At 43.4% G+C, this 25501-nt stretch overlaps 1 protein-coding gene across 3 annotated transcripts in view; it reads left to right on the forward strand.

The window, feature by feature from the left end:
- TUBGCP2 (tubulin gamma complex component 2) overlaps positions 1–25501 on the forward strand; it is a 348385-nt gene that overhangs the window by 254883 nt on the left and 68001 nt on the right. For all 3 annotated transcript variants that reach the window (XM_073686175.1, XM_073686172.1, XM_073686173.1), the window contains exons 12-13: positions 8433–8605; positions 10542–10670. In XM_073686175.1, the coding sequence (XP_073542276.1) occupies positions 8433–8605; positions 10542–10670 (302 nt within the window). The remainder of the gene's footprint in view (positions 1–8432; positions 8606–10541; positions 10671–25501) is intronic.

Below are 25501 nucleotides of genomic sequence, written 5' to 3' on the forward strand. Positions count from 1 at the left end.
GTGCTGCCCCCCATCCTGGTATGTGCTGCCCCCCGTCATGGTATGTGCTGCCCCCCGTCCTGGTATGTGCTGCCCCATCCTCTTTTACGCTGCCCCCATCCTCTTTTGCGCTGCCCCCATCCTCTTTTGCGCTGCTCCCATCCTCTTTTGCGCTGCCCCCATCTTCTTTTGCGCTACCCCATCCTCTTTTGCGCTGCCCCATCCTCTTTTGCGCTGCCCCCATCCTCTTTTGCGCTGCCCCCATCCTCTTTTGCGCTGCACCCATCCTCTTTTGCGCTGCCCCATCTTCTTTTGCGCTGCCCCATCCTCTTTTGCGCTGCCCCCATCCTCTTTTGCGCTGCTCCCATCCCCTTTTGCGCTACACCCATCCTCTTTTGCGCTGCACCCATCCTCTTTTGCGCTGCCCCATCTTCTTTTGCGCTGCCCCATCCTCTTTTGCGCTGCCCCATCCTCTTTTGCGCTGCCCCATCCTCTTTTGCGCTGCCCCATCCTCTTTTGCGCTGCCCCATCCTCTTTTGCGCTGCCCCATCCTCTTTTGCGCTGCCCCGATCCTCTTTTGCGCTGCCCCGATCCTCTTTTGCGCTGCCCCGATCCTCTTTTGCGCTGCCCCATCCTCTTTTGCGCTGCCCCGATCCTCTTTTGCGCTGCCCCGATCCTCTTTTGCGCTGCCCCGATCCTCTTTTGCGCTGCCCCGATCCTCTTTTGCGCTGCCCCGATCCTCTTTTGTGCTGCCCCGATCCTCTTTTGCGCTGCTCCCATCCTCTTTTGCGCTGCTCCCATCCTCTTTTGCGCTGCTCCCATCCTCTTTTGCGCTGCTCCCATCCTCTTTTGCGCTGCTCCCATCCTCTTTTGCGCTGCTCCCATCCTCTTTTGCGCTGCTCCCATCCTCTTTTGCGCTGCTCCCATCCTCTTTTGCGCTGCCCCATCCTCTTTTGCGCTGCCCCATCCTCTTTTGCGCTGCCCCCATCCTCTTTTGCGCTGCCCCCATCCTCTTTTGCGCTGCTCCCATCCTCTTTTGCGCTGCTCCCATCCACTTTTGCGCTGCTCCCATCCTCTTTTGCGCTGCTCTCATCCTCTTTTGCGCTGCTCTCATCCTCTTTTGCGCTGCTCTCATCCTCTTTTGCGCTGCTCTCATCCTCTTTTGCGCTGCTCCCATCCTCTTTTGCGCTGGCCCCATCCTCTTTTGCGCTGGCCCCATCCTTTTATTGCGCTGCCCCTATCCTTTTATTGCGCTGCCCCCATCCTTTTATTGCGCTGCCCCCATCCTTTTATTGCGCTGCCCCCATCCTTTTTTATGCTATCTCCATCTTGCACCCCATCCTCTTTTGTGCTGCCCCCATCCTCCTTTGTGCTGCCTCCATTCTCTTTTGTGGTGTCCCAATCCGGCGCCCCCATCCTCTTTTCTGCTGCCCCATCCTGCTCCCCCATCCGGAGCCTGGGGGAGGAGTGCGGCGCCATACTAAGCGTGTGCCCATACCAAGTTGTCCGGCGCCATTTTGTTGAAGGCAGACTTCAAATGTGTCTTCACTAAATTGGCGCTGGATAGTGTACTATGCGCATGCGCTGATTCTGACTCCTCCCCCGGCCCAAACAGAGGCGCCGCAGCAAGACTCCTCTCAGTCAGGTATGTACTTATGGCGCCGGAGATCGCGATATGCGTTCAGTGCCTATGCATACCGCGATCTCCAGTGCTGTATACTCCTCTTATCTGTAACAGCTGGATGCGTTCTTCTGTCTGGAACCAGACTGCGCAGGCGCATCGCGCTTGCGCAGTCTATGGAGTCTTCGGACACAGCCTGTTTATATTACAGTGGTGGCCAAAAGTATTGGCACCCCTGCAATTCTGTCAGATAATACTCAGTTTCTTCATGAAAATGATTGCAATCACAAATTCTTTGGTATTATCTTCATTTAATTTGGTTGCAAGGAAAAAATACAAAAGAGAATGAAGCAAAAATCAAATCATTGATCATTTCACACACAACTCCAAAAATGGGCCAGACAAAAGTATTGGCACCCTCAGCCTAATACTTGGTTGCGCAACCTTTAGCCAAAATAACTGCGAACAACCACTTCCGGTAACCATCAATGAGTTTCTTAAAATGCTCTGCTGGAATTGTAGACCATTCTTCTTTGGCAAACTGCTCCAGGTCCCTGATATTTGAAGGGTGCCTTCTCCAAACTGCCATTTTGAGATCTCTCCACAAGTGTTCTATGGGATTCTGGTCTGGACTCATTGCTGGCCACCTTAGAAGTCTCCAGTGCTTTCTCTCAAACCATTTTATAGTCCTTTTGGAAGTGTGTTTTGGGTCATTGTCCTGCTGGAAGACCCATGACCTCTGAGGGAGACCCATCTTTCTCACACTGGGCCCTACATTATGCTGCAAAATTTGTTGGTAGTCTTCAGACTTCATAATGCCATGCACACGGTCAAGCAGTCCAGTGCCAGAGGCAGCAAAGCAACCCCAAAACATCAGGGAACCTCCGCCATGTTTGACTGTAGGGACCGTGTTCTTTTCTTTGAATGCCTCTTTTTTTTCCTGTACACTCTATGTTGATGCTTTTTCCCAAAAAGCTCTACTTTTGTCTCATCTGACCAGAGAACATTTTTCCAAAACGTTTTAGGCTTTCTCAGGTAAGTTTTGGCAAACTCCAGCCTGGCTTTTTTATGTCTCGGGGTAAGAAGTGGGGTCTTCCTCGGTATCCTACCATACAGTCCCTTTTCATTCAGACGCCGACGGATAGTACGGGTTGACACTGTTGTACCCTCGGACTGCAGGGCAGCTTGAACTTGTTTGGATGTTAGTCGAGGTTCTTTATCCACCATCCGCACAATCTTGCGTTGAAATCTCTCGTCAATTTTACTTTTCCGTCCACATCTAGGGAGGTTAGCCACAGTGCCATGGGCTTTAAACTTCTTGATGACACTGCGCACGGAAGACACAGGAACATTCAGGTCTTTGGAGATGGACTTGTAGCCTTGAGATTGCTCATGCTTCCTCACAATTTGGTTTCTCAAGTCCTCAGACAGTTCTTTGGTCTTCTTTCTTTTCTCCATGCTCAATGTGGTACACACAAGGACACAGAACAGAGGTTGAGTCAACTTTAATCCATGTTAACTGGCTGCAAGTGTGATTTAGTTATTGCCAACACCTGTTAGGTGCCACAGGTAAGTTACAGGTGCTGTTAATTACATGAATTAGAGAAGCATCACATGATTTTTCAAACAGTGCCAATACTTTTGTCCACCCCCTTTTTTTAGGTTTGGTGTGGAATTATATCCAATTTGGCTTTAGGACAATTCTTTTTGTGTTTTTTTCATTGAAGACAAATTAAATGAAGATAATAATACCAAAGAATTTGTGATTGCAATCATTTCAGGAAGAAACCGAGTATTATCTGACAGAATTGCAGGGGTGCCAATACTTTTGGCCACCACTGTATAAACAATTCAAGTCTGACCCAACAGTTATTTTCAAACATACTTAATCAACACCCCCATAATTCATGGATTACCCAAAACTCATAAGGATCCCTAAACCAAGGACTCAATGATTGACTTGATGAACACCTTTAGCCATTAGTAGTTAGAATACCAGGATACATCTATGACAATTCATCTATTTTAAAAATCTTTGATAAATTTTGTTGGAAATATGATATTTTGATTTTCACATGTGATGTTATTAATTTATATTCCATCATTCTTCATCATCTTGCTGTTACTGCCATACAATGCCATCTTGATCGTTATAGTTCTTACATAAATAAACCAAAACAATTTATACTCGATCGGTTTACATTATTTACTCAAACACAATTATTTTATGTTCAATTCTGAATTCTTTATTCAAGCTGAGAGAGGCTAAATGGGATCTAAATTCTCATCCTCGCTCAGAATCTTATTTATGGCTTGGTGGGAAGAGATACACATTTTTACTCCTGATAATCCTTTTTCAATGAACTAAAATACGAACGATATATTGACTATTTCTTAATTGTATAGTCTAGTAATAGGTCAGATATCCCTAAATTTCTCTATCTGAATAAAAGCTGTAATCTACTCTTAGATGGCTGTTGGACAGGACCTTGAGGGAAAGATATGTATCATTGAGGTTGGTAGCCTCAGTGATGTAAACATGGAAAAAGCAGGCTTCAGCACTTATAATGTTGAATTAATAGGGCATGTCCAGGGCCGGGTTTAGGGGCAGTCAGAAAGATGGGTGGGACTCGCTGCTCATATATCCCTCACCTTGGAGCTTAATATAGCAGAAGTCCAGCTGTATTATTATGGGTGGTGTGTGCAAGGTGAAAAGACCTTGCTCGTCTGTCTGTGTCAGCTGGAGACTGAGTGAAAGTCTGACATTTAAACGGTCCAAAATTGTGGGTAAACAACTTTGTTTCAAATATGTGATGCTTGTTCAAACTCACCTGTGACCAGTAACAGGTGTGCGCAATAGGAAACTCACACCTGAAACCACATAAAAAGGGGAGAAGTTGACTAAATCTTTACATTGTATGTCTGTGTTTGCCACACTAAGCACGCTGAACAGAAATAGGAGAAAATAACTGACAACTTGAGATCAAAAATTGTTTTACAATATCATAAATCTCAAGGTGACAAGACCATCTCAAGAGATCTTGATGTTTCTTTATCCATGGTGCGCAACATAATCAAGTTTAAAATCTATGGAACTGTAGCTAATCTCCCTGGACGTGGACACAGAGAAAAATTGATAAAAGATTAAAATATTAAGACGAGGGTGCCAGCAATTTCACCCAGTCTATTTTTGGGCTTTTCTGTGAAATTATGTCCAATTTGTCTTATCTTTCTCTTTTTTTTTGTGTTGCTCCAATACGCACAAAGGAAATAAACATGTATATAAGAAAACATGTAATTACAATAATTTTCTGGGAGAAATACTTCATTTTCTGGAACAATTTCAAGGGTGCCAACACTTTCAGACATGACTGTATACAGACTGTTTATTTTCCATTTTGGTGCTGTTCCACCTTTTGTACACAGAAGAGGCTGTTTTTGTTTAAGTTTGGTTTATGGGCATTTAATAAACCGCACATTTGTTTTGAACCAACAAATCAGACCCTGTGTGTGCACCAGAGTCTACCTATATTCTGATCCCTTACACTATGCTTTACGTATAATTGGCCTGGAGAAAAAAAAAATCCTCTTTTAGATATTTTGCTGCACGGCGATCATGTTCAGGTTAAGATACATACCTCCCTATACAGGAAGGATATTGCAGGAAATACAGTCCTCAGTCAACTAGCTGTCATCCACAGCACACAATTAAGGTGTGTCAGACATTTATTCAGATTAATCACATCATCCTTAAATACATAGCTGTGATGAACCAAGATGATACATTCTGAGAAATCATATCCAGTAGGTGTAGATGTGTAGCAAAAAGAGGAAGATTTTGACTAATAAAATTAATTAATTTTCCCTTCCAGATGGTAAAAGCCATGATATTACTGAATTTATGAATTTTGACTCTCATCATGTCATTTATTGTATCAAATGCAGTTCTTTTAATTTACTGTACAAAGGGTGTACTACTCGATTTGGAAAAAAAAACGCATCTCAGACCATGTTGCAAATATACATAAAAGGAACATTTCATACTCTGGAGCTGTCAAACACTTTTACCACACACAATAGTGATATTGCACATTTGAAATTTTATTGTATAGAAAAAAGTCACATGTCCCATAAGAGGTTGCAGTTGACAAAGGCAACTCTTACAATGAGAGGATTTTTGGATTTTAACCTTAGATACTAAATATCCTTCAGGCATGAATTTCAAGAATGATTTATTTTTCATATATTAATCTTTTGTGGTTTGTTTGTTTTTTGTTTTTTTCCTTTTTATTTCATTTCAGTTTGATTTATATGTATATAGTTTGCACATAATAATATTTTTTTCTTTACCTGTGGTTATTTACATAAGAGGTGCTGTTTCTATTATTGGTTGGTATACGTCATACATTTGGTTGATGGTGATTGGCTCCATTATATTTAAAAGGAGATTCTGGAGATTCTTGAGATTCATTTGCTATACTAATATAAAGGGCGCCAAGGTGTCTGAAACGCATCAGTTTTTTAAATCTCCCACTACATCTCTGTTTTTAATGGATTATGAATAAAGCTCAGGATATGATAAATGGATTATCAATAAAGCTCAGGATACATACCTGGATGCTTGTGCCAAACCTTGTTTGATCTTCCGTCAAAATTGTGTTGTGTTGTTCACCAGTTCCTTCCTGAAAATTGCAATAAAAACTGATCAAGATGTCATATTTACCCTAAATTGGTATAGATCAGGGCTGTGGAGTCGGTAAGCCAAACCTCTGACTCCTCAATTTCCATGACACCGACTCCACAACTCCGACTCCCTCATACACGGCTCATGTTTATGTGATAAATTTACTGCAGCACAGATTCATCTCCGCTAAAAGTCTAGACCCTTAGATCAGGAATAGGACAGACATTTATAGGACATTTCATAACTTTCCCAAATTTTTATGAAAAAATATTCCCCACAAACTGCATTGAACTGCTGTACCCAATTTATTATATATTTTAGGAGTTGGAGTCGGTCCATTTTATACCGACTCCAACTCGGTCTCCACTAAAATGGACTCCGACTCCACAGCCCTGGTATAGATGAAACGGGCAACTCGGCTCGGAAAAAAAAGAAGAAAAATCTTGGAAAATGGGGACAATTTTTTTTTTACATATTTATGATTAATTGAAAAGAAATCCATGCGAATTTGGTATTGCTATAATCCAACAGAGTAATTTTTTCCACAGAATTGACATTGTAAAAACAAAACATAAAAAGTAATGGTGAAATTGCATTTTTTTTTTTACAAGTTCATCGCACTTGGATTTTTTTTTTTTTTCAGTACATTATTTATTAAAATGAATGAAGTGATTCAAAGCTACAACTTATCCTGAAAAAAACAAGCCCTCATAAGCTTTGTTTATAGGAAAATAGAAAAGTTTTGACTATTAACATCTTCACGACCCATGACGCATATTTACGTCATCAGTCATGTACCTGCCTCAGCGTCGGATCCTGCATCTTGATGGCTAATTTAACATTGTGTCACAAGTCCCTCTGATCGGCGCCTCTGTCAAGTGGTTGCGGGGCACTGATGGGTTGTCATAACAGCCAGGGGGTCTGCAGAAGCCGATATCTGGTATCACTGCGTTCAGAAATGTCCAGTCTATCAAAATATAAAGTGAATTAATCTGATAGTCGATACACAACATGTGTATTATATTTGAATATGTGCAAATTAATCTGATAGGTGAAATAAATACGCCATTTTTAAGTATTTTTGGTCACCGCCACATTGCAATAAAATGCCATAACAGGTGATCAAAACAATGTATCTACCCCAAAATGATATCCATAAAAACATCAGCTCAGGGTGCAAAAAATAAGCCCTCACCCAGCACCAGATTCCGAAACATTCAAATGCTATGGGTCTCGGAAAATGGCGACTAATTCAAAAGCTTTTTTCACCACTTAAGTAAAAAAGAACCTATACATGTTTGCTTTCTTCGTATTCGGACTGACCTGGGGAATCATATTGTCAAATCAGTTTTACCATATAGTGAACATTGTAAATTAAAATAAAAAAAAAATGAGGAATTGCTCTTGTGTTTTTGCAATTTCACCACACTTGGATTTTCATTTTTTTTCCAATTTTTCAGTACTCTGTTTGGTACAATCACTGATGTGATTCAAAAGTACAACTCGTTTCCAAAAAAACAAGCCCTCATACTGCTATAGTGTCAGAAAGATAAAAAAGTTATGGCTCTTGGAAGATGGGAAAGAAAAAATGGAAAATTACCCTGGAGTGAATGGGTTAAAAGAGTGGGGGGGAAACAGTGAAAATGCAAAAATGAAAATTGACCATGGTGGAAAGGGGATAAGAAATGTTAAAGGCATTCTGTCAGCACAGAATGACTGTTTAAACCAAGTACATGTGCTCAGTGCACATTGGCTCTGCCAAACAGTTAAGTGAACTTTCCCACCTACTTATTTTCTCTCTGTTGCTGCCCCATTCTACGTTGATTAACAGCTGTGGCTTTATAAGGCCATAGAAGGGCAGAAATGCAGGAAATGCATATAGATGAAAAGAGTCGCTGAACTGTTCAGCCATGCCAAGGTGCACCTTCTGTCATTCTGTGCATCACAACCTAATAAAATGCAAAGCTTTCTTTTTATTTGTCATTTTCATTAACCTTGTCATTATCATCCTATGTGGCGCTCTTTTTTAAAAATAAGGTTTTACTCTAAAATGATTTTAGAGGGAGTCTAATTATCTGTTGTATTTTATATTTTTATTTACATGGTATATTTTTAATGATTTGGTAATTTGCTCTTATTTCCCTTAAGATTGAGCTTATGCCACATGATCTCATCACGCAACTGCTACGTGTTCTTGCCATTGAAACGCAACAAGAAAAAGTTTTAATTAATACTGATCCAACTGAACTGGCACTAAGTGGATTGGAAGCTTTCTCCTTTGATTATATTGTCAAGTGGCCTCTTTCACTAATAATTAACAGGTAGGCTATTCTAAATCAACACTAAACAGAAAAAATATGAAAATGATCTCTATGGGTAAGGCCAAATGGAGTGGCTACGTCATGGCTGTGGTGGGACATGATCCATACAAAAAGCCAGTGGTTTACTAGTCAAAATATTCTCATGATTTTTTTTCCTTAGAATAGGATCAAGATTAGTTATAGAATTAGTTACTTATAGAATTTTGTTTTTATAAAAATATTAAGTCCAGCATATACAGTCGTGGCTGAAAGTGTTGTCACTCCTGAAATTGTTCCAGAGAATGATGTATTTCTCCCAGAAAATTTATGGCAATTACACATGTTTTTTTATACCCATGTTAATTTCCTTTGTGTGTATTGGAATAACAGAAACAACTGAGAAAAAAAGGCAAATTGGACATAATCTCACACAAAACTCAAAAAATGGGCCAAACAAAATTTGTTGGCCCCCTCAACTTAATATTTGATTGCCCACCCTTTGGAATAAATAACTGCAATCACTCACTTTCTGTAACCATCAGCAAGCTTCTTACAACCCTCAACTGGAATTGTGGACCACTCTTTTGAAAACTGCTCCAGGTCTCACATATTTGAAGGATGATTGCTCCCAACAGCAATTTTAAGATCTTTCCACATGTTTAATAGTATTTAGATCCGGACTCATTGCTGACCACTTCAGAACGCTCTTGTGCTTTGTTTGCATCCATTTCTGGGTGCTTCTTGAAGTATGTTTGGGGTCATTGTCCTGCTGGAAGACCCATGCTCTAGAACACAACCCAGCTTTCTGTCCGACACTGGGCACTAAATTGTGACCCAAAATCCGTTGGTAGTCTTTAGATTTCATGATATGTTGCAGACATTCAAGGCACCTAGTGCCAGAGGCCGCACAACAACCCCAAAACATCTTTGAACCTCCACCATATTTGACTCTAGGTACTGTGTTCTTTTCTTTGTATGCCTCATTCTGTTTTCGGTAAACAGTAGAATGATGTGCTTTACCAAACAACTCTATCTTGGTCTCATCTGTCCACAAGACTCTTTCCCAGAAGGATTTTGGCTTGTGCACGTACATTTTGGGAAACTGCAATCTAGCTTTTTTAGGTCTGTGTCAGCAGTAGGGTCCTCCCTGGGTTTCTATCCATAGCTTTTCATTTCATTCAAATGTCAACGGATAGTTTGCGCTTTCACTAATCCACCCTGAGCCTGCAGGACAGCTTGAATTTCTTTGCAACTTGTTTAGGGCTGCCTATCCACCATCTGGACTATCCTGGGAGATTAGCTACAGTGCCATGGGTTGTAAACTTCTTCATTATGTTGTACAGGAAAGCAGAGGAATGCAGGAAGAGAGTGAAAAAGGACGAAGGTCGTTTCGCGCTAGTCCAGCGCTTCCACGTGTCCAGGTAGAAACAGGACAACTAGCTCGAAAAGGCAATCGTCCTGTTCCACTCTCTCCCTGAATTCCTCTGCTTTCCTACACACCCGGTCCATGTCCCGAAGCATGGAATAAAGGATTTTTAATATATTTCTTATTGCATAGGTTAGTGCCGTTTTCTCATTTTCTCACTTTCTGATTTTCATATTGCTACTTGCCATAGGTGAGTTTGAACTAGCATCACATGCTTGAAACAAAGTTGTTTACCCACAATTTTAGAAAGATACCAACAATTTTGTCCAGCCCATTTTTGGGGTGTGAAATTATGTCCTATTTGCATTTTTTCTCTCTTTTTTGGTTGTTCCATTACAAACAAAGGAAATAAACACATGTATAGCAAAACGTGCAATCATTTTCTGGGAGAAATACTTAATTTTCTGGAACAATATCAAGGGTGCTGACTCTTTCGACCATGACTGTATTTGATGCCAATCTTATATTATTGGGAAAATCATGATGTTTGATTTCATAATTTTACAGAAAAAAAATTTCTCCCAATTTCAGAAAGGCTCTTACACGTTATCAGATGCTTTTCCGGCACTTGTTCTATTGCAAACATGTGGAGAGACTACTTTGCAATGTGTGGATCAGTAACAAAGCTGCCAAACGATTCTCATTGCATTCTGCCAAATGGTAAGTGTGCTTCACAATTATAAATGAAAATTTAATTTCTATGTTTACCAAAAATGTAGCTGATTTGATCACTGCTTGTGTCAAGACGACTCACTCGGCTGGTAGACATCAGAACGGTTTCGTCTGCAGGTTTATTATGTCAGCATAAAGCGCTGCAGACTTCAGCAAAAAATAAACTCAATCTTGCTGGCTTAAAGGTAAAACAAATGACAAATGATAACACAGTCCATCTTTGTACGGGTTCGCCTGCACCAATTTGAAGCTCCTTCAACTCCTCCTGAACTGAGGTTACACAGCCTGGAGACTTGTCTCTCCAGACTCCCCAACAACAGAAAAAAAAAACAGGGCTGAGCATTTAAACTTGCTCAGCCACACCCTGAAGGGAGGTATGGTGAATGACGTCCCTCCCGTCTCTGTCATTGACACCAAACCACTCCCTTCACAATGGTGAGGTAAACCCCCAACATATAACATGTTGGAGAATAGTTGTAAGTTCAACTTACTAAGGCTAGTTGCCCTAGCGAAACATACCTCCCCTCACATATAACACCCGTGTGTCCTGCCAGGTGTGGGAAAGACTTAGTGCAACACATAGGGAAGATGGAGCGGAAGCCCAGACACTAGGGAAAGTGGAGAACAGAGACCTCCTAGTATGGTCTAGTGTCACCCTGTCCCAACTACCATCCCTATATTGGCTCTGAACCAATCGCCGCACGTGTGCCTCGCACTGACTATCTCTGGCGTATATCAAAGGCTAGGGACAGGAGGAGATGAGCACTAGTCGATTTTCACTAGATTTTATAGACAACAAGGGTAGACAAACAGGGTGGAATTGCTTAGCTTTAGACAACTCCAGACAAATGCTCACATGGCCTCAAGCTCGAGAGGACGAAGTACTGCTCTTGATAAAGCCTCACAAGTAGTAATGAATATCGCCAGCATGTCCCTCTCAGACACACCAGGTATTTATACACCCAGGCCAGGGAGCTAATTAACCAGAGGGAGGTAGCCGCTGGGACCTAGAGACAGCCAGCCTCTAAGAAGATTTCTGTAATGCCAAACGTAGTGATCTCCTGCAACCAACTGCAGGGCGACTGTCTGTCACCTCTGACACATCCGTGAAAGTACCCCCCCCCCCTCTACGAGTGACCTCCGGACCGGGTTTCTCAGGAAAAGAGGTGTGGAATGAACAAACCAATCTGGGAGCATTCACCTCTGAATCTGAAACCCACATCCTCTCCTCCTTAGCATAGCCTTTCCAGTGCACCAAGTATTGTACAGAACGACGATGGAGACGAGAATCTACAATCCTCGAAATCTGGAATTCCAGATTACCGTCAACCATTACTGGGGGCAGTGGTAGATGCAAGGGCTCAAGAGGTTCCACATATTTTTTTTTAAGTAAGGGCCTATGGAACACGTTGTGGACTTTAAGGGCCTGAGGAAGTTCAAGACGAAACGCTGCTGGTTTAATGATGGCGGTTATTTTATAGGGACCAATAAACCTAGGTCCCAGCTTCCAAGAAGAAACTTTCAATCTTATATTCCTGGTAGACAACCACACAAAGTCATTCACATTCAAGTCTGGATCTGGCAAGTGTTTTCTGTCAGCCAGAAGTGTATACCTGTCTCCCATGATCTTTAAATTACTCAGCACACCCTGCCATACTGAGGAGAGCGACGAAGCAAATCGCTCCTCCTCAGGAACTCCTGAAGCTCCTCCCCCACTAAAGGTAGCAAACAGTGGGTGGTAACCATATAAACCGAAGAACGGTGACCTGCCAGTGGATTCTTGACGATGATGATTAATGGCAAATGCTGCCAGCAGTAGTAGGTAGGATGCCCAGTCCTCCTGATTTTCGGAAACGAAACACTTGAGGTAGGTCTCCATATTCTGATTGACACGCTCAGTCTGTCCATTCGACTGAGGGTGGAATGCAGAGGGAAAGGACAGCTGCACCCCCAGTCGAGAACAGAATGCCTTCCAGAACAAAATGGGTCCCCCGATCTGACACAACATCGGCGGGAACCCAGTGAATCTTTACGATCTCATTTATGAGCACCTGAGCAAGTGTCTTGGTATTTGGAAGTGCAGGTAATGCAACAAAATGAACCATTTTACTGAACATACCTACTACCACCAAAACCACCGTTTTGCCTGCAGAAACCAGTAGGTCAGTAATAAAATCCATGGACAAGTGTGTCCATGGCCTACTAGGGATAGATAACGGAGGAAGAGCACCAGGCGGACAGGTATGCGAAACCTTAGAACGCGCACAAATACTACAAGCAGCTACGATCAGTTGGTACAAATAACTTTCCTGAAGGGCAGGAGGCAGGGGCGTCCCCTGTGTCTCCAACACCTCACTCTCCAGTTCAGGATAAAGTGCCAAAATGACTACCCCTTTCTGTAGTATCGGGACAGGCTTCTCATTATCACCATCACCAGGGAAGCTCTGGGACAAAGAATCAGCCTTGACATTTTTGACCCCTGGACACAAAGTGACAACAAAACTGAACCTAGTAAAAAAACAGGGACCATTTGGCTTGCCTAGGGTTGAGACATTTAGCTAACTGGAGATATGACAGGTTCTTATGGTCAGTAATAACAGTAATAGGATGGACCGCCCCCTCCAACCAATATCACCACTACTCGAACACCAATTTGATCGCCAAAATTTCCCTATTACCCACGTCATAATTTCTCTCTGCTGAAGACAATTTTTTATAAAAGAAGGCGCATGGACGCCATTTACCAGGGGACAAACCCTGAAACAACACAGCCCCGACATCCGACGCATCAACCTCCACAAAAAAGGGTTTAGAAACATCGGGTTGACTGAGTATAGGTGCAGTGGCAAACTGATTCTTTAAGGAAGAAAAAGCCTGGAGGGAAACAACCGACCATTTGAAAAAATCAGATCCCTTCTCAGTCATGTCCGTAAGGGGTTTCACTATAACAGAGTAATTTTGGATGAATTTCCTGTAAAAATTAGTAAAGCCCAGAAAACGTTGTAGAGATTTCAGGTTTTTGGGACGTTCCCAGTCAAGGACTGCATGGATCTTCTCCGGATCCATCCGAAAACCTGAAGATGACAACAAGTACCCCAAAAACTACACCTCCTGAACAGCGAAAACACATTTTTTTATGTTTGGCATAAAGTGTGCTATCCCTTAATATCTGAAGCACCTGCTTAACATGCCCCTCGATAAGTCTTAAAATCAGGTGAGTAAACCAAAATATCATCCAGATAGACCACCACAAATCTCCCCACGAAATGATGGAAAATATAATTTATGAAAGGCTGGAATACCGCAGGTGCATTGGTCAAACCAAAAGGCATAACCAGACTCTCGAAATGTCCTTCCCTGGTATTGAACGCTGTTTTCCATTCGTCCCCTTCTCTGATTCTAACCAGGTTGTAGACTCCCCTTAAATCCAACTTGGAGAATACCTTGGCTCTCACAACCTGGCTGAAGAAATCAGGAATCAGAGGAAGAGGGTATGGATCACGGATGGTAATTTGATTTAATTCCCGGAAATCTAAACAGGGACGTAGACCGCCATAATTTTTCTTTACAAAGAAGAACCCTGTTCGCCACGGGCGAAGATGAGGGTCTGATATGTCCCTTCTCCAGGCTTTCCGCATTAAAATCCTTCATGGCCTCTTTCTCAGGGCTAGAAAGATTATACAGTCTTGACTTCGGTAGTTTAGCTCCGGGGTCAGGTTAATAGGACAGTCATAAGCACGATGAGGAGGCAAATCCTGACACCCCCTCTCAGTAAAAATGTCCTCAAAACCAGACCGAAAAGCAGGCAGTATTTCCGTAGAGACAGTAGCAAGAGAAATATCTAAACAGTTCTCATGGCAGTAATCTCACCATTTAATAATCTCACCGGCTTGCCAATCCACCAACGGATTATGTTTAACAAGCCAAGGGATACCCAAGACAATCTGTGTGGTAAGATTGTCCAGGACATAGCAAGGGATTATTTCACAATGAACGGACCCCACCCTCAGTTTTACATTATGTACAATCTGAGTAAATGCTTTCTGTGCAAGTGGCGCCGAGTAGATGGTGAAAATGGAAATAGGTTTATCTAAAGTACAGCAAGCAAGACCATGAGTTTTCACAAACTCCGCATCCACCATGCTGACTCCGGCTCCACTGTCAACAAACACAGAAATTTTCTCATTTTTGCTCTCTAGCACCACCTCTGCTGTCAGGACAAAGCGGGAACTGCAGTTTGTCCACAAATGCACCCCTTGTTTATCCAACTCCAGACTGCCAAGAGTTAATCAAGTCTCCTTTTGTTTAGGAATTGAAGGACAGGTCCCAATAAAATGTCCCTTTTTCCCACAAAATAAACAAACATACACCTTTTTTCTTGCGAATCTCAGGAGAGATGTATGATGCAGAGACACCCCCTCTCTGCATGGGTGTCTCCAACTCCCTCAGTACTGATTCACCCCCAGACTGCTCCCCTGGCAGAGGTACACAACCCTTACAAGAAGACCCCGGAGAAGGTGGTCTCACCCGTTTATCCCGAAGGCGTCTATCAAGACGTATGGCCAAAGACATGGCAACCTCCAAGGACTGAGATGTTTCATATCATGCCAAGGCATCTTTCAACCTTTCAGTAAGCCCCTCACAACATTGACTTCTAAAGGCTGAGACATTCCATTTGGTATCTGTTGCCCATCTACGGAATTCCGAACTGTATGTCTCCATTGACCGATTCCCCTGCTGAAGGCTACGTGGCCTAGACTCAGCCAAGGCGACTCGGTCAGGGTCATGTGACAGTCCCTGGTATAATATATAAGGGGAGTTGTGTCACGCAGGTTGCTAGCCCGTGTGAACTAAAACCAATCAACTTTCTGCCAGCATGTTATATGCTGGCGGTTACCTCTTTAAAATTGTGTGGTTTTATGGGAATGACGTAGAGACGGGAGGGAAGTCATTCCCCATACCTCCCCCTCAGGGTGTGGCTGAACAGGGTTTAAATGTTCTGTCAGTTTGTTTTACTGTGTGGTCTGGAGATTGGTGTCTCCAGGCTGTGTGTGGCTGATGCCGGAGAGCGACACCAGAGGACTGGTGTTGCTGAAACTTCACAGGACTATCTGCAGCCGGCAAAGGCCTTGCTGGCTAGAGGACTCTGTTATATTTCATCTTTTGTTTTCACATTAACCCCAAGAGGGACTGTTTATTTTTATGGGTCGCTGCTGGAGTTTATGCCGTACAATAAACCTGCAGGAAGTTTACCCAAACCGTGTGTCCTGTGTCTGCCTCCGGAGAACCAAGCAAGTCATTTTACCACAGTCATCATAGATGAGAGCCTGAGCCCCGAAAAACCCCTCCACAGACTGGAGACAAACAGAGTCCTGCGGTAACAAAAACGCCCATGACTGAGGATCTCCCTGCAATAGAGAGATCACATTACTAACCCTTTTCTACTCATTACCGGAGGGGTAAGGACAAAGTTTAAAGTACAATTTGCATACCTCCATAAATGCAAAAAAGATTGTCCCTACCTCCTGAAAACCTGTCCGGGAGGGCAAACTTGGGTTCAGGCTGGACTGGCCTACCTGCAGAGACCCCCGCATTGGCGACCTGTAACCGCTGATTCTGCTGCTGAACCTCACAGCGGAGGTCATTCACCTCCATAGACAGACGGCGGAATTGCTCTGTGAGCTCTGCAACTGAACCCATACCAAGGGAGAAAAGAAAAAAAAAGGTCCACACCCAAAAACACACAGAGGAAAAAAAAAATGTCCATTTATTTTTTGTTTTTTCTTTTCAAAACGTGCTCGGCCGGCGATAATGTCACTCATGATGTAGGAAAGACTTAGTGCAACACAGAAGGAAGAGGGAAAGGGAGCCCAGACACTACGGAAAGGGGGCAATGGAGACAACCTAGTCTGGTCTAGTGTCACCCTATCTCAACTACCGTCCCTTTATTGGCTCTGCATGAAAAGCCGCACTCGTGCCTCGCATTGACTTTCCCTGGCTTATGGCTAAGGCTAGGGACCGGAGGAGATGAACACTAGTCGATCTCCACTAGACTCAATAGACAAGGGTAGACAAACAGGGGGGGGATTGCTTAGCTTTAGACGTCTCCAAGACAAATGCGCACACGGCCTCAAGCTCCAGAGAGGACGAAGTACTACTCTTGCTAAAGCCTCACAAGTAGTAACGAATATCGGCAGCATCTCCCTCTGACACACCAGGTATTTATACACCCAGGCCAGGGAGCTAATTAACCAGAGGGAGGTAGCCGCTAGGTCCTAGAGACAGCCAGCCTCTAAGAAGATTTCTGTAATGCCAAACGTAGAGATCTCATGCAACCAACTGCAAGGCGACAGTCGGTCACCTCTGATACACCCATGACACAGTGAGTCTGTCACACTATGTTTACCAAAAATGTATCTGATTTGATCACTGCTATATGAACGTATATCTACGACACCTCATTCTTCAGGTTCTTCTTGTTTTTTTTTATTTATGCATTACTTATTTTTAATTCACTCTTAACCCCCTATTGACCACCAATACGTGTGAAAATGACGGTCATTAAGGGGCCTTAAAAATACAATCAGGAATAAGTCTATAGGGCCGCACGGCTGCTGAAATTCCTTCAGGTGACCGCAATACATGACAGCTGACCGCCTGTGGTATTGGCCCCGGACTGTTTTGCAACTGATCGGGGCTGATTAACTACTTAAATACCGCTGTCAATCTTGACAGTGGTATTTAATTGGTTAACAGGGGGTTAAAGACCACCTTTGTAACCATCGGACCCCCGCAATGAAAATTGCAGGTGCCGATGATTACCATGGTTCGCTGAGGTGATGTGATGACCCCAGGGTATGATGGCCTTGGAGATCCAGCTTTAAGCTGGGTCTCTCAGGCACAGTCAGTGAGACACTGACAGATCTCATGCGCTGCATTACACGATTACTGCAGTGTATGAGACCAGTGATAGAAATAAAAAATATGCATGTCCCATAGTGGGACAAAGTGGAAAAGTAAAAAAAATAAATAAAAGTTACATACACATGTGGTCAAAGTTGTTGGTACTCCTCGTTTAATGAAAGAAAAACCCACAATGGTCACAGAAATAACTTCAATCTGACAAGTAATAATAAATTAGAAATCTATGAAAATGAACAAATGAAAGTCACACATTGCTTTTCAACCCTGCTTCCACAGAATTTTTGCCTTTTGAGGCAATCACTGCAATCAAACGATTCCTGTAACTATCAATGAGACTTCTGCACCTCTCGACAGGTATTTTGGCCCACTCCTCATGAGCAAACTGCTCCAATTTTTTGAAGGTTGCCTTTTCCAGACGGCATGTTTCAGCTCTTTCCAAAGATGCTCAATAGGATTTAGTTCAGGGCTCATAGAAGGCAACTTCAGAATAGTCCAATGTTTTCCTCTTAGCCATTCTTGGGTGTTTTTAGCTGTGTGTTTTGGGTCATTATCCTGTTGCAAGACCCATGACCTGCGATTGAGACCAAGCTTTCTGACACTGGGTGGCACTCTAGAATCCCCTGATAGTCTTGAGATTTCATTGTACCCTGCAAAGATTCAAGACACCCTGTGCCAGATGCAGCAAAGCAGCCCCAGAACATAACAGAGCCTCCTCCATGTTTGACAGTAGGGACAGTGTTCTTTTCTTGATATGCTTCATTTTTCCGTCTGTGAACATAGAGCTGATGTGCCTTGCCAAAAACTTCCATTTTTGTCTCATCTGTCCATGGGACATTCTCCCAGCTTTGTAGCTTTTCAACATGTAGTTTGGCAAATTCCAGTCTGCCTTTTTTATGATTTTTTTCAACAATGGTATTCTCCTTGGTCGTCTCCCATGAAGTCCACTTTGGATCAAAAAACGACAGATGGTGTGGTCTGACACTGATGTTCCTTGAGCTTGCAGTTCACCTTTAATCTCTTTAGAAGTTATCCTGGGCTCTTTTGTTACCATTCATATTATCCATTTGTTTGATTTGTCATCAATTTTCCTCCTGAGGCCACGTCCAGGGAGGTTGGCTACAGTCCCATGGATCTTAAATTTCTGAATAATATGTGCAACTGTAGTCACAGGAACATCTGCGAAACACCTATGAGTTCAAAATACTCACTGCACCCCTAGATGAATTCCTTAGGTAGTGAAGTTTCCAATATGGGGTCATTTGTGGGGGTTTCTGCTGATCTGGCCCATGAGGGGCTCGGCTAATGGAGCCCTCAATCTATTCAAATGGATTATGTGTTCTAAATGCCAAGTAGCCTCCTTCCCATTCGATCCCCGCCGTGTGCTCAAACAGTAGTGCATAACCACATATGGGCTACTGCCTCGTTGAGGATAAATTGCAAAACAAATTGTGGGATCCAATTTTTACACCTAATATCCCACATGTAAATTACAAATTCGGTGCTAGCACAATGTTTTAGTGGAAAAAATTAAAACATTTTTTTCTCACATCTAAATGTTAAAGTGAATGACCTGTAGGTTAAAAATGCTCAGTACACCCCTAGATTAATTCCATGAGGGGTCTAGTTTCCAAAATGGCCTCACTTGTGGGGGGTTTCTGCAGTTTTTGCATGTCAGGGGCTCTCCAAATGCGACATGGCATTCATCCTTCATCATTTCTAGCCATGCCATGTGCCCAGACTAATGTTTTTGACCACATATGGGGTATCATTGCATTCAGGAGAAATTGTGTAACAAACATCGGGTTTGTTTTCTCATGTGAAAATTACAGCTTTGGGGCTAAAACAACATTTTCATGAATAAAATGAAAAATTTCAATATGACGACTCAACTCTATGTAGTACCTGTGGGTTCAAAATGCTCATTCTACCCCTGGATAAAATCCTTGAGGGGTGTAGTTTTCAAAATGAGGTTACTTGTGGGGGGTTCTGCTGTTTAGGTATTTTAGTGTCCCTGCAAATGTGACATGGTGCCCACAATTTATTTCAGCCAAATTTGTGTTCCAAAATTCAAATGGTGCTCCCTCCCTTCCAAGCCCTGTTGTTTGCCCAAACAGAGGTTTCTGACCACATATGGGGTATGAGCACGCTCAGAAGAAACTGGTCAACACATTTTGTGTCCATTTTGTCGTACTATCCCTTGTAAAAGTGAAAAAAATTGGAGCTAAAGTAACATTTTAGAGGTAAAATTTAAATTTATATTTTTTTCTTTCCACTTTGCGTTGATTACCGTGTAGAACCCGAAGGGTTAAAAAAAATTCCTGACAACGGTTTTAAAATATTTGAGGGGTGCGGTTTTTAAAATGGCTAACAAAATCCTAACAAAATAAAATTGTTTGTAAAATGATGCAGATGTAAAGTAGACATATGGAAAATGTTGTTTATTATTTTTTAAAATTTGAAATTTCATGCCCTTAAATCAGAGAGAGAAGTCACACAAGTTTTTTGTTAGGAAGTTATAAGGGTTAAAAGTTGACCAGCAATTTCTCATTTTTTCAACAAAATTTATAAAATCATTTTCTTTGGGACCACATCATATTTGATGTGACTTTGAAGGGACATTCAAGAACTTTACTAACCCTTCAGGTGCTTCACAGGGATTTTTGGAATGTGAAACAAAAAAATAAACATAAACATTTATTTTTTTTCACAAAAATGTTGCTTTAGACCCAAATTTTTTTATTTTCACAACAGTAACAGAAAAAAAATGGACCCCAAAATTTGTTGTGCAATTTCTCCTGGAATCTAGTCTCCTCATGGAACTTTTCTAGATGTGTGGTGAGCACCCTGGACCCCAAGGCGCTTCACAGAAGTTTATAATGTAGAGCCATGAAAATAAAAAAAATCAAACTTTTTCCTCAAAAATTATCTTTTAGCCCCAATTTTTTTGTTTTCACAAGGGTAAGAGGAGAAAATAGACCTCAAAAACTGTTGTGCAATTTCTCCTGAGTACGCCGATACCCCATATGTGGAGAAAATGCACTGTTTGGGCACTCGGCAGGGTTCGGAAGGGCAGGCGCACAGTGTGACTTTTTGAACGCGAAATTGTCTGGAGTCGAGAGCGGACGCCATGTCGAGTTTGGAGAGCCACTGATGCACCTAAACTGGTTAAACCCACCACAAATTACCCCAGTTTGGAAACTAGACCCTTCCAGGATTTTATCAAGGGGTAAAGTTAACATTTTGAAACCAGAGGTACGACACAGAATTTGATAACATTAGGTCCTCATATTGAATAAGTTGTCATTAGCCTTGAGCGCTAGTGCCTGCTACTTGAGTTTGCTTCGGGTACTCAGGTATTCAGCATGTATCATGGATGCTCAAGTCCTCGCCCTGCATGTTTCACGGTTATTAGACACCCAAAAAGACTTGCAGGGATCACTCGTGCATGGCAGGCAATCCCCACAAGGTTTTTTTGGCTGTGTAACAGACTCGAAACATATGGGGCTTAGACTCTAGCATGTCACTCGAGCACCCGCGATTCTCGGTGCATACCTAAGCACCGATGCAAACTCAAGTAGCGAGCACTTGCGCTCAACATTAGTCGCCATATTGTCATAATTTTTTTTCTTCACTTTTGAAAAAATCCCAACCCTAACTCTAACTCTAGCACAATCCTAACTCTAACCCTAGCACAATCCTAACCCTAAAGTTTTTTTTTGCGCCTTTCCTCATGCGGTATAAGTGATTATGTAGCATCGGCGTCTCTGCCCCCTGACAGGCAGAGATGCCATCCCCCTTACCGCCACGCTCCAGCCCCGGCGTCTTCCTGCTCTCCTGCTGCTGTTGGCGTGCGCAGCTTCCCGGGCACTGTGCTTAGGGTGCGCGCGATTCCCCCCCTCAAAGGGGCCGCGCGCGCCGTCCTAAGGAGTCCCCGGCCAATGGCCAGAGGACCCCTCATGTAAAAGGCACCTCCTCCAAAATGGAGGTGCCCGTGCAAAGTTGTTGCTCTGTGTACTAAACTCTGCTTCAGCCCTCAAGTCCCGCTACCAGTCCGCCAGCCCGACTACCAGTCCAGTCCGCCAGCCCGACTACCAGTCCAGTCCGCCAGCCCGACTACCAGTCCAGTCCGCCAGCCCAACTACCAGTCCTCCAGCCCGACTACCAGTCCAATCCGCCAGCCCGACTACCAGTCCAGCCCGACTACCAGTCCAGTCCGCCAGCCCGACTACCAGTCCAGTCCGCCAGCCCGACTACCAGTCCAGTCCGCCAGCCCGACTACCAGTCCAGTCCGCCAGCCCGACTACCAGTCCAGTCCGCCAGCCCGACTACCAGTCCAGTCCGCCAGCCCGACTACCAGTCCAGTCCGCCAGCCCGACTACCAGTCCAGTCCGCCAGCCCGACTACCAGTCCAGTCCGCCAGCCCGACTACCAGTCCAGTCCGCCAGCCCGACTACCAGTCCAGTCCGCCAGCCCGACTACCAGTCCAGTCCGCCAGCCCGACTACCAGTCCAGTCCGCCAGCCCGACTACCAGTCCAGTCCGCCAGCCCGACGTCCAGTCCGCCAGCCCGACGTCCAGTCCGCCAGCCCGACTACCAGTCCAGTCCGCCAGCCCGACGTCCAGTCCAGTCCGCCAGCCCGACGTCCAGTCCAGTCCGCCAGCCTGACTACTAGTCCAGCCTGACAGTCTGCTTGCTGCCCAATCCGCCAGTCTGTCTATGGGCTAGGCAATATCTGCCTACCCGGAGAACTTACCTGTAACCTGCCTGTTACTTGCCGTGTTTACCAGCCTACCTACCTGGAGGCTCCTACCTGTTACCTGCCAGCTACCCGTGGTATCTGCCAGTCCGTCTACCCGGATAACCCGTCAGCCTGCCTGCCGTGCTCATCTGCTGTACCGGTCAGTCCCTGCCATCTGACCCGTGGGAGTCACCTGCTCTCATACAAGGTAGGTCCCAGAGTGGCACCTGGTCCCTCTGCTCGTTCCCTCCCTGGTTCACGGAGTCAGTTGAGCCGCCGTGTGACCTTGGTCCGAGTTGATACTTAGTTACGCCCCTCTGGCCCCTCCTTGCACCGCAGCACAGAGGTTCCACCACCCGGATCCGTAGCAGATTAGACTACTTTATTCTTTGGGTCGGTGCGATAACAGCAATACAAGATTCATATCTGGTTTTTATGATTGACAGCTGTCACACACTAAAAAAACATTTTTTTTTGCAAAGACTCATTTTTACATTGCCATATTTTGAGAGGGCTTTGAAAAAGAATGCAGGTTGGAGCATTCGAAACGCGTAAGCTATTCCTGTTTTAACCATGGAATCTGTTTTTATGGAGTAAAGTGTTTGCTGCACTTCAGAAGCTGGAATTCTTCCCTTTTTTTTCCTATATTGAGATCAATAATTTTTCCATATTTCGACCAACAGAGTCATGTGATGGCTTGGTTTTTGCGGGATAAGTTTTACGTCGCTCTGTGTGTGGTAAAATTGATAAGGCACCTTTATTCTTCATTTCAGTACGTTTACAGAGGTACCACATTTTAGTTTTTTTATGTTTTGGTGCTTTTAAACAATAAAAATTATTTTTTGTATCGCTTTATTCTGAAAGCTATAACTTTTTTTTTTCGGCTGATGGCTTGGTTTTTTCTTTTTTTTTTTTTTTTACTGTGTTCATTAATTAAAGGGGTTAACTAGTTGGAGAGTTTTATTGGTCAGGTCGTTCTGGATGCGGTGATACCAAATATGTGTACTTTTATTGTTTTTTTTTCCATAATAATATTTATTTATGGGTACAGTATATTTTCATTTTTGGGGAATAATTTTTTTTTTATATTTTTACAAATTTTTTTTTTATTTCCACTTTCTGGCATTTTTTTTTTACTTTTGTACTTTGTCCTACTATGGGACTTTCACTTTTTGCAGGCTGATCGCTTGTATAGCATAGAGATGCAGAAGCCGCATCTCTTTGCTATACAAGCTCTCAGCCTGCATGCAGAAGTTACTTTGTGCACTGCGCATGATCAAAGTTTGTTCCGGGTGCCTGGTGACTTGGATGTCGCACAGACAGCACGGGTCGCCAGAGACCAGGTAAGTAAGCCGCTCTTACCTCCCCTTGCTCTCAGAATGCTGCGATCGACTTTGATCACAGCATTTCGGGTGTTAATGTGCTGGGAGCAGTGTGGCACCGCTCCTGGCACATAGCATCGGGTCTCAGCTGTGAGAATCAGCTGACATCCGGCGGCGATCACCCAACACAGCTTGTGTGCGGGCGTGATACATAATAGTATGTACCTGGTCCAGTAGGCCCAGGGCAGTGAGACGTACTATTACTGATCATGTCAGAAAGGAGTTAACTTAAGGATATAATGATTGAAAGTTTGAACATTTTCTACATTTTCGCCAATTTTCACAAATAAACGCAAAAAATATGGACCTTAATTTACCACTAACATAAAGTACAATATTTCACGAAAAACGTTTCTCAGAATCACTGGGATCCGTTGAAGCGTTCCAGAGTTATTACCACATAAAGTGACACTGGTAAGAATTAAACAATTTTGCCTCGTCTTTAAGGTTAAATTTGCCTCGGTCACTAAGGGGTTAAATAGCATAATTTCTTCAACTCAGTTTTTTTTTTAATTTACTAAAGATGCGCCACTTGCAGTCCACAAATGTCTTTTTGTGTAATCCCAAATTATCAGTGCACAGACAATGATAATTAATTTGTAAACTTATGGCTGATAGAGCTCGAGTTTAACTTCCTGAAATCAACGATTTCCTACAAATTCAATGTTGGCGTTGTAGCGTGGGCTTCACTATAATGCCCTGCAGCAATCTTATCACATTGTGTAGTGCAGCCAATCAAGGTGGTCGATCACAGGCAGTATGAAACATAGGAACCAACCAAAGTATAGTAAAGTAATTAAGGATCATCATAACTCACTGCTTGCTGGGCATCCAGGTGGTAAGGCAACCACAGACCTCCTCTTTTGTCGTTTTTGGTGGCCGGGGTTGCATCGGGATGTGATTGAACACGTATTTGCGGGCGTTCTAAGGTTTCACATACTCATCCATCTGGTACTCTTCTTCCGCTACGTATCTCTAGTAGGTCTTGGACACACTTGTCCATGGATTTTATTACTGACCTACCTGTTTCTGCAGGTAAAACTGGTTTTGGTGGTTGTAGATAGGTTCAGTAAAATGGTTCACTTCCAAATGCCAAGACACTTGCTTAGGTGTTCATAAATGAGATTGTAAAGCTTCACGGGGTTCCCTCCAATGTGGTGTCAGATCAGGGACCCAATTTTTTTCCCAGTTCTGGAAGGCATTCTGTTCTCGACTGGGTGTGCAGCTGTACTTTTCCTGTGCCTTCCACCCTCAGTCAAATGGATAAACTAAGCTTGTCAATCAGAATATGGAGACCTACCTCAGGTGTTTCATCCCTGAAAAGCAGGAAGATCCTACTTACTGGTGGCAGAGTTTGCCATTAATAATCATCAAGAATCCACTGGCAGGTCACCATTCTTCGGTGCATACGGTTACCACCCATAGTTTGGTACCTTTAGTGGGGGAGGAGCTTCGGGAGTTTCTGAGGAGGAACAGTTTGCTTCGTCTCTATACTCAATGTGGTGGGGGCATTCTGAGTAATTTATAGATCATGGGAGACAGGTATAAACGTATGGCTGATGCTTTCCGGATCCGGACCTGAATGTGAATGACTTTGTGTGGTTGTCTACCAGGAATATAAGATTGAAAGTTCCTTCTTGGAAGCTGGGACCTAGGTTTATTGGTCCCTATAAAATAACCACCGTCATTAACCCAGCAGCGTTTTGTCTTGAACTTCCTCAGGCCCTTAAGGTTCACATCGTGTTCCACAGGTCCTTACTCAAGAAATATGTGGA

Source organism: Phyllobates terribilis, unplaced genomic scaffold, assembly GCF_046119375.1.
Source record: "Phyllobates terribilis strain yellow unplaced genomic scaffold, ASM4611937v1 Scaffold_5__5_contigs__length_657084704, whole genome shotgun sequence".
In the NCBI taxonomy this organism is placed as follows: domain Eukaryota; kingdom Metazoa; phylum Chordata; class Amphibia; order Anura; family Dendrobatidae; genus Phyllobates; species Phyllobates terribilis.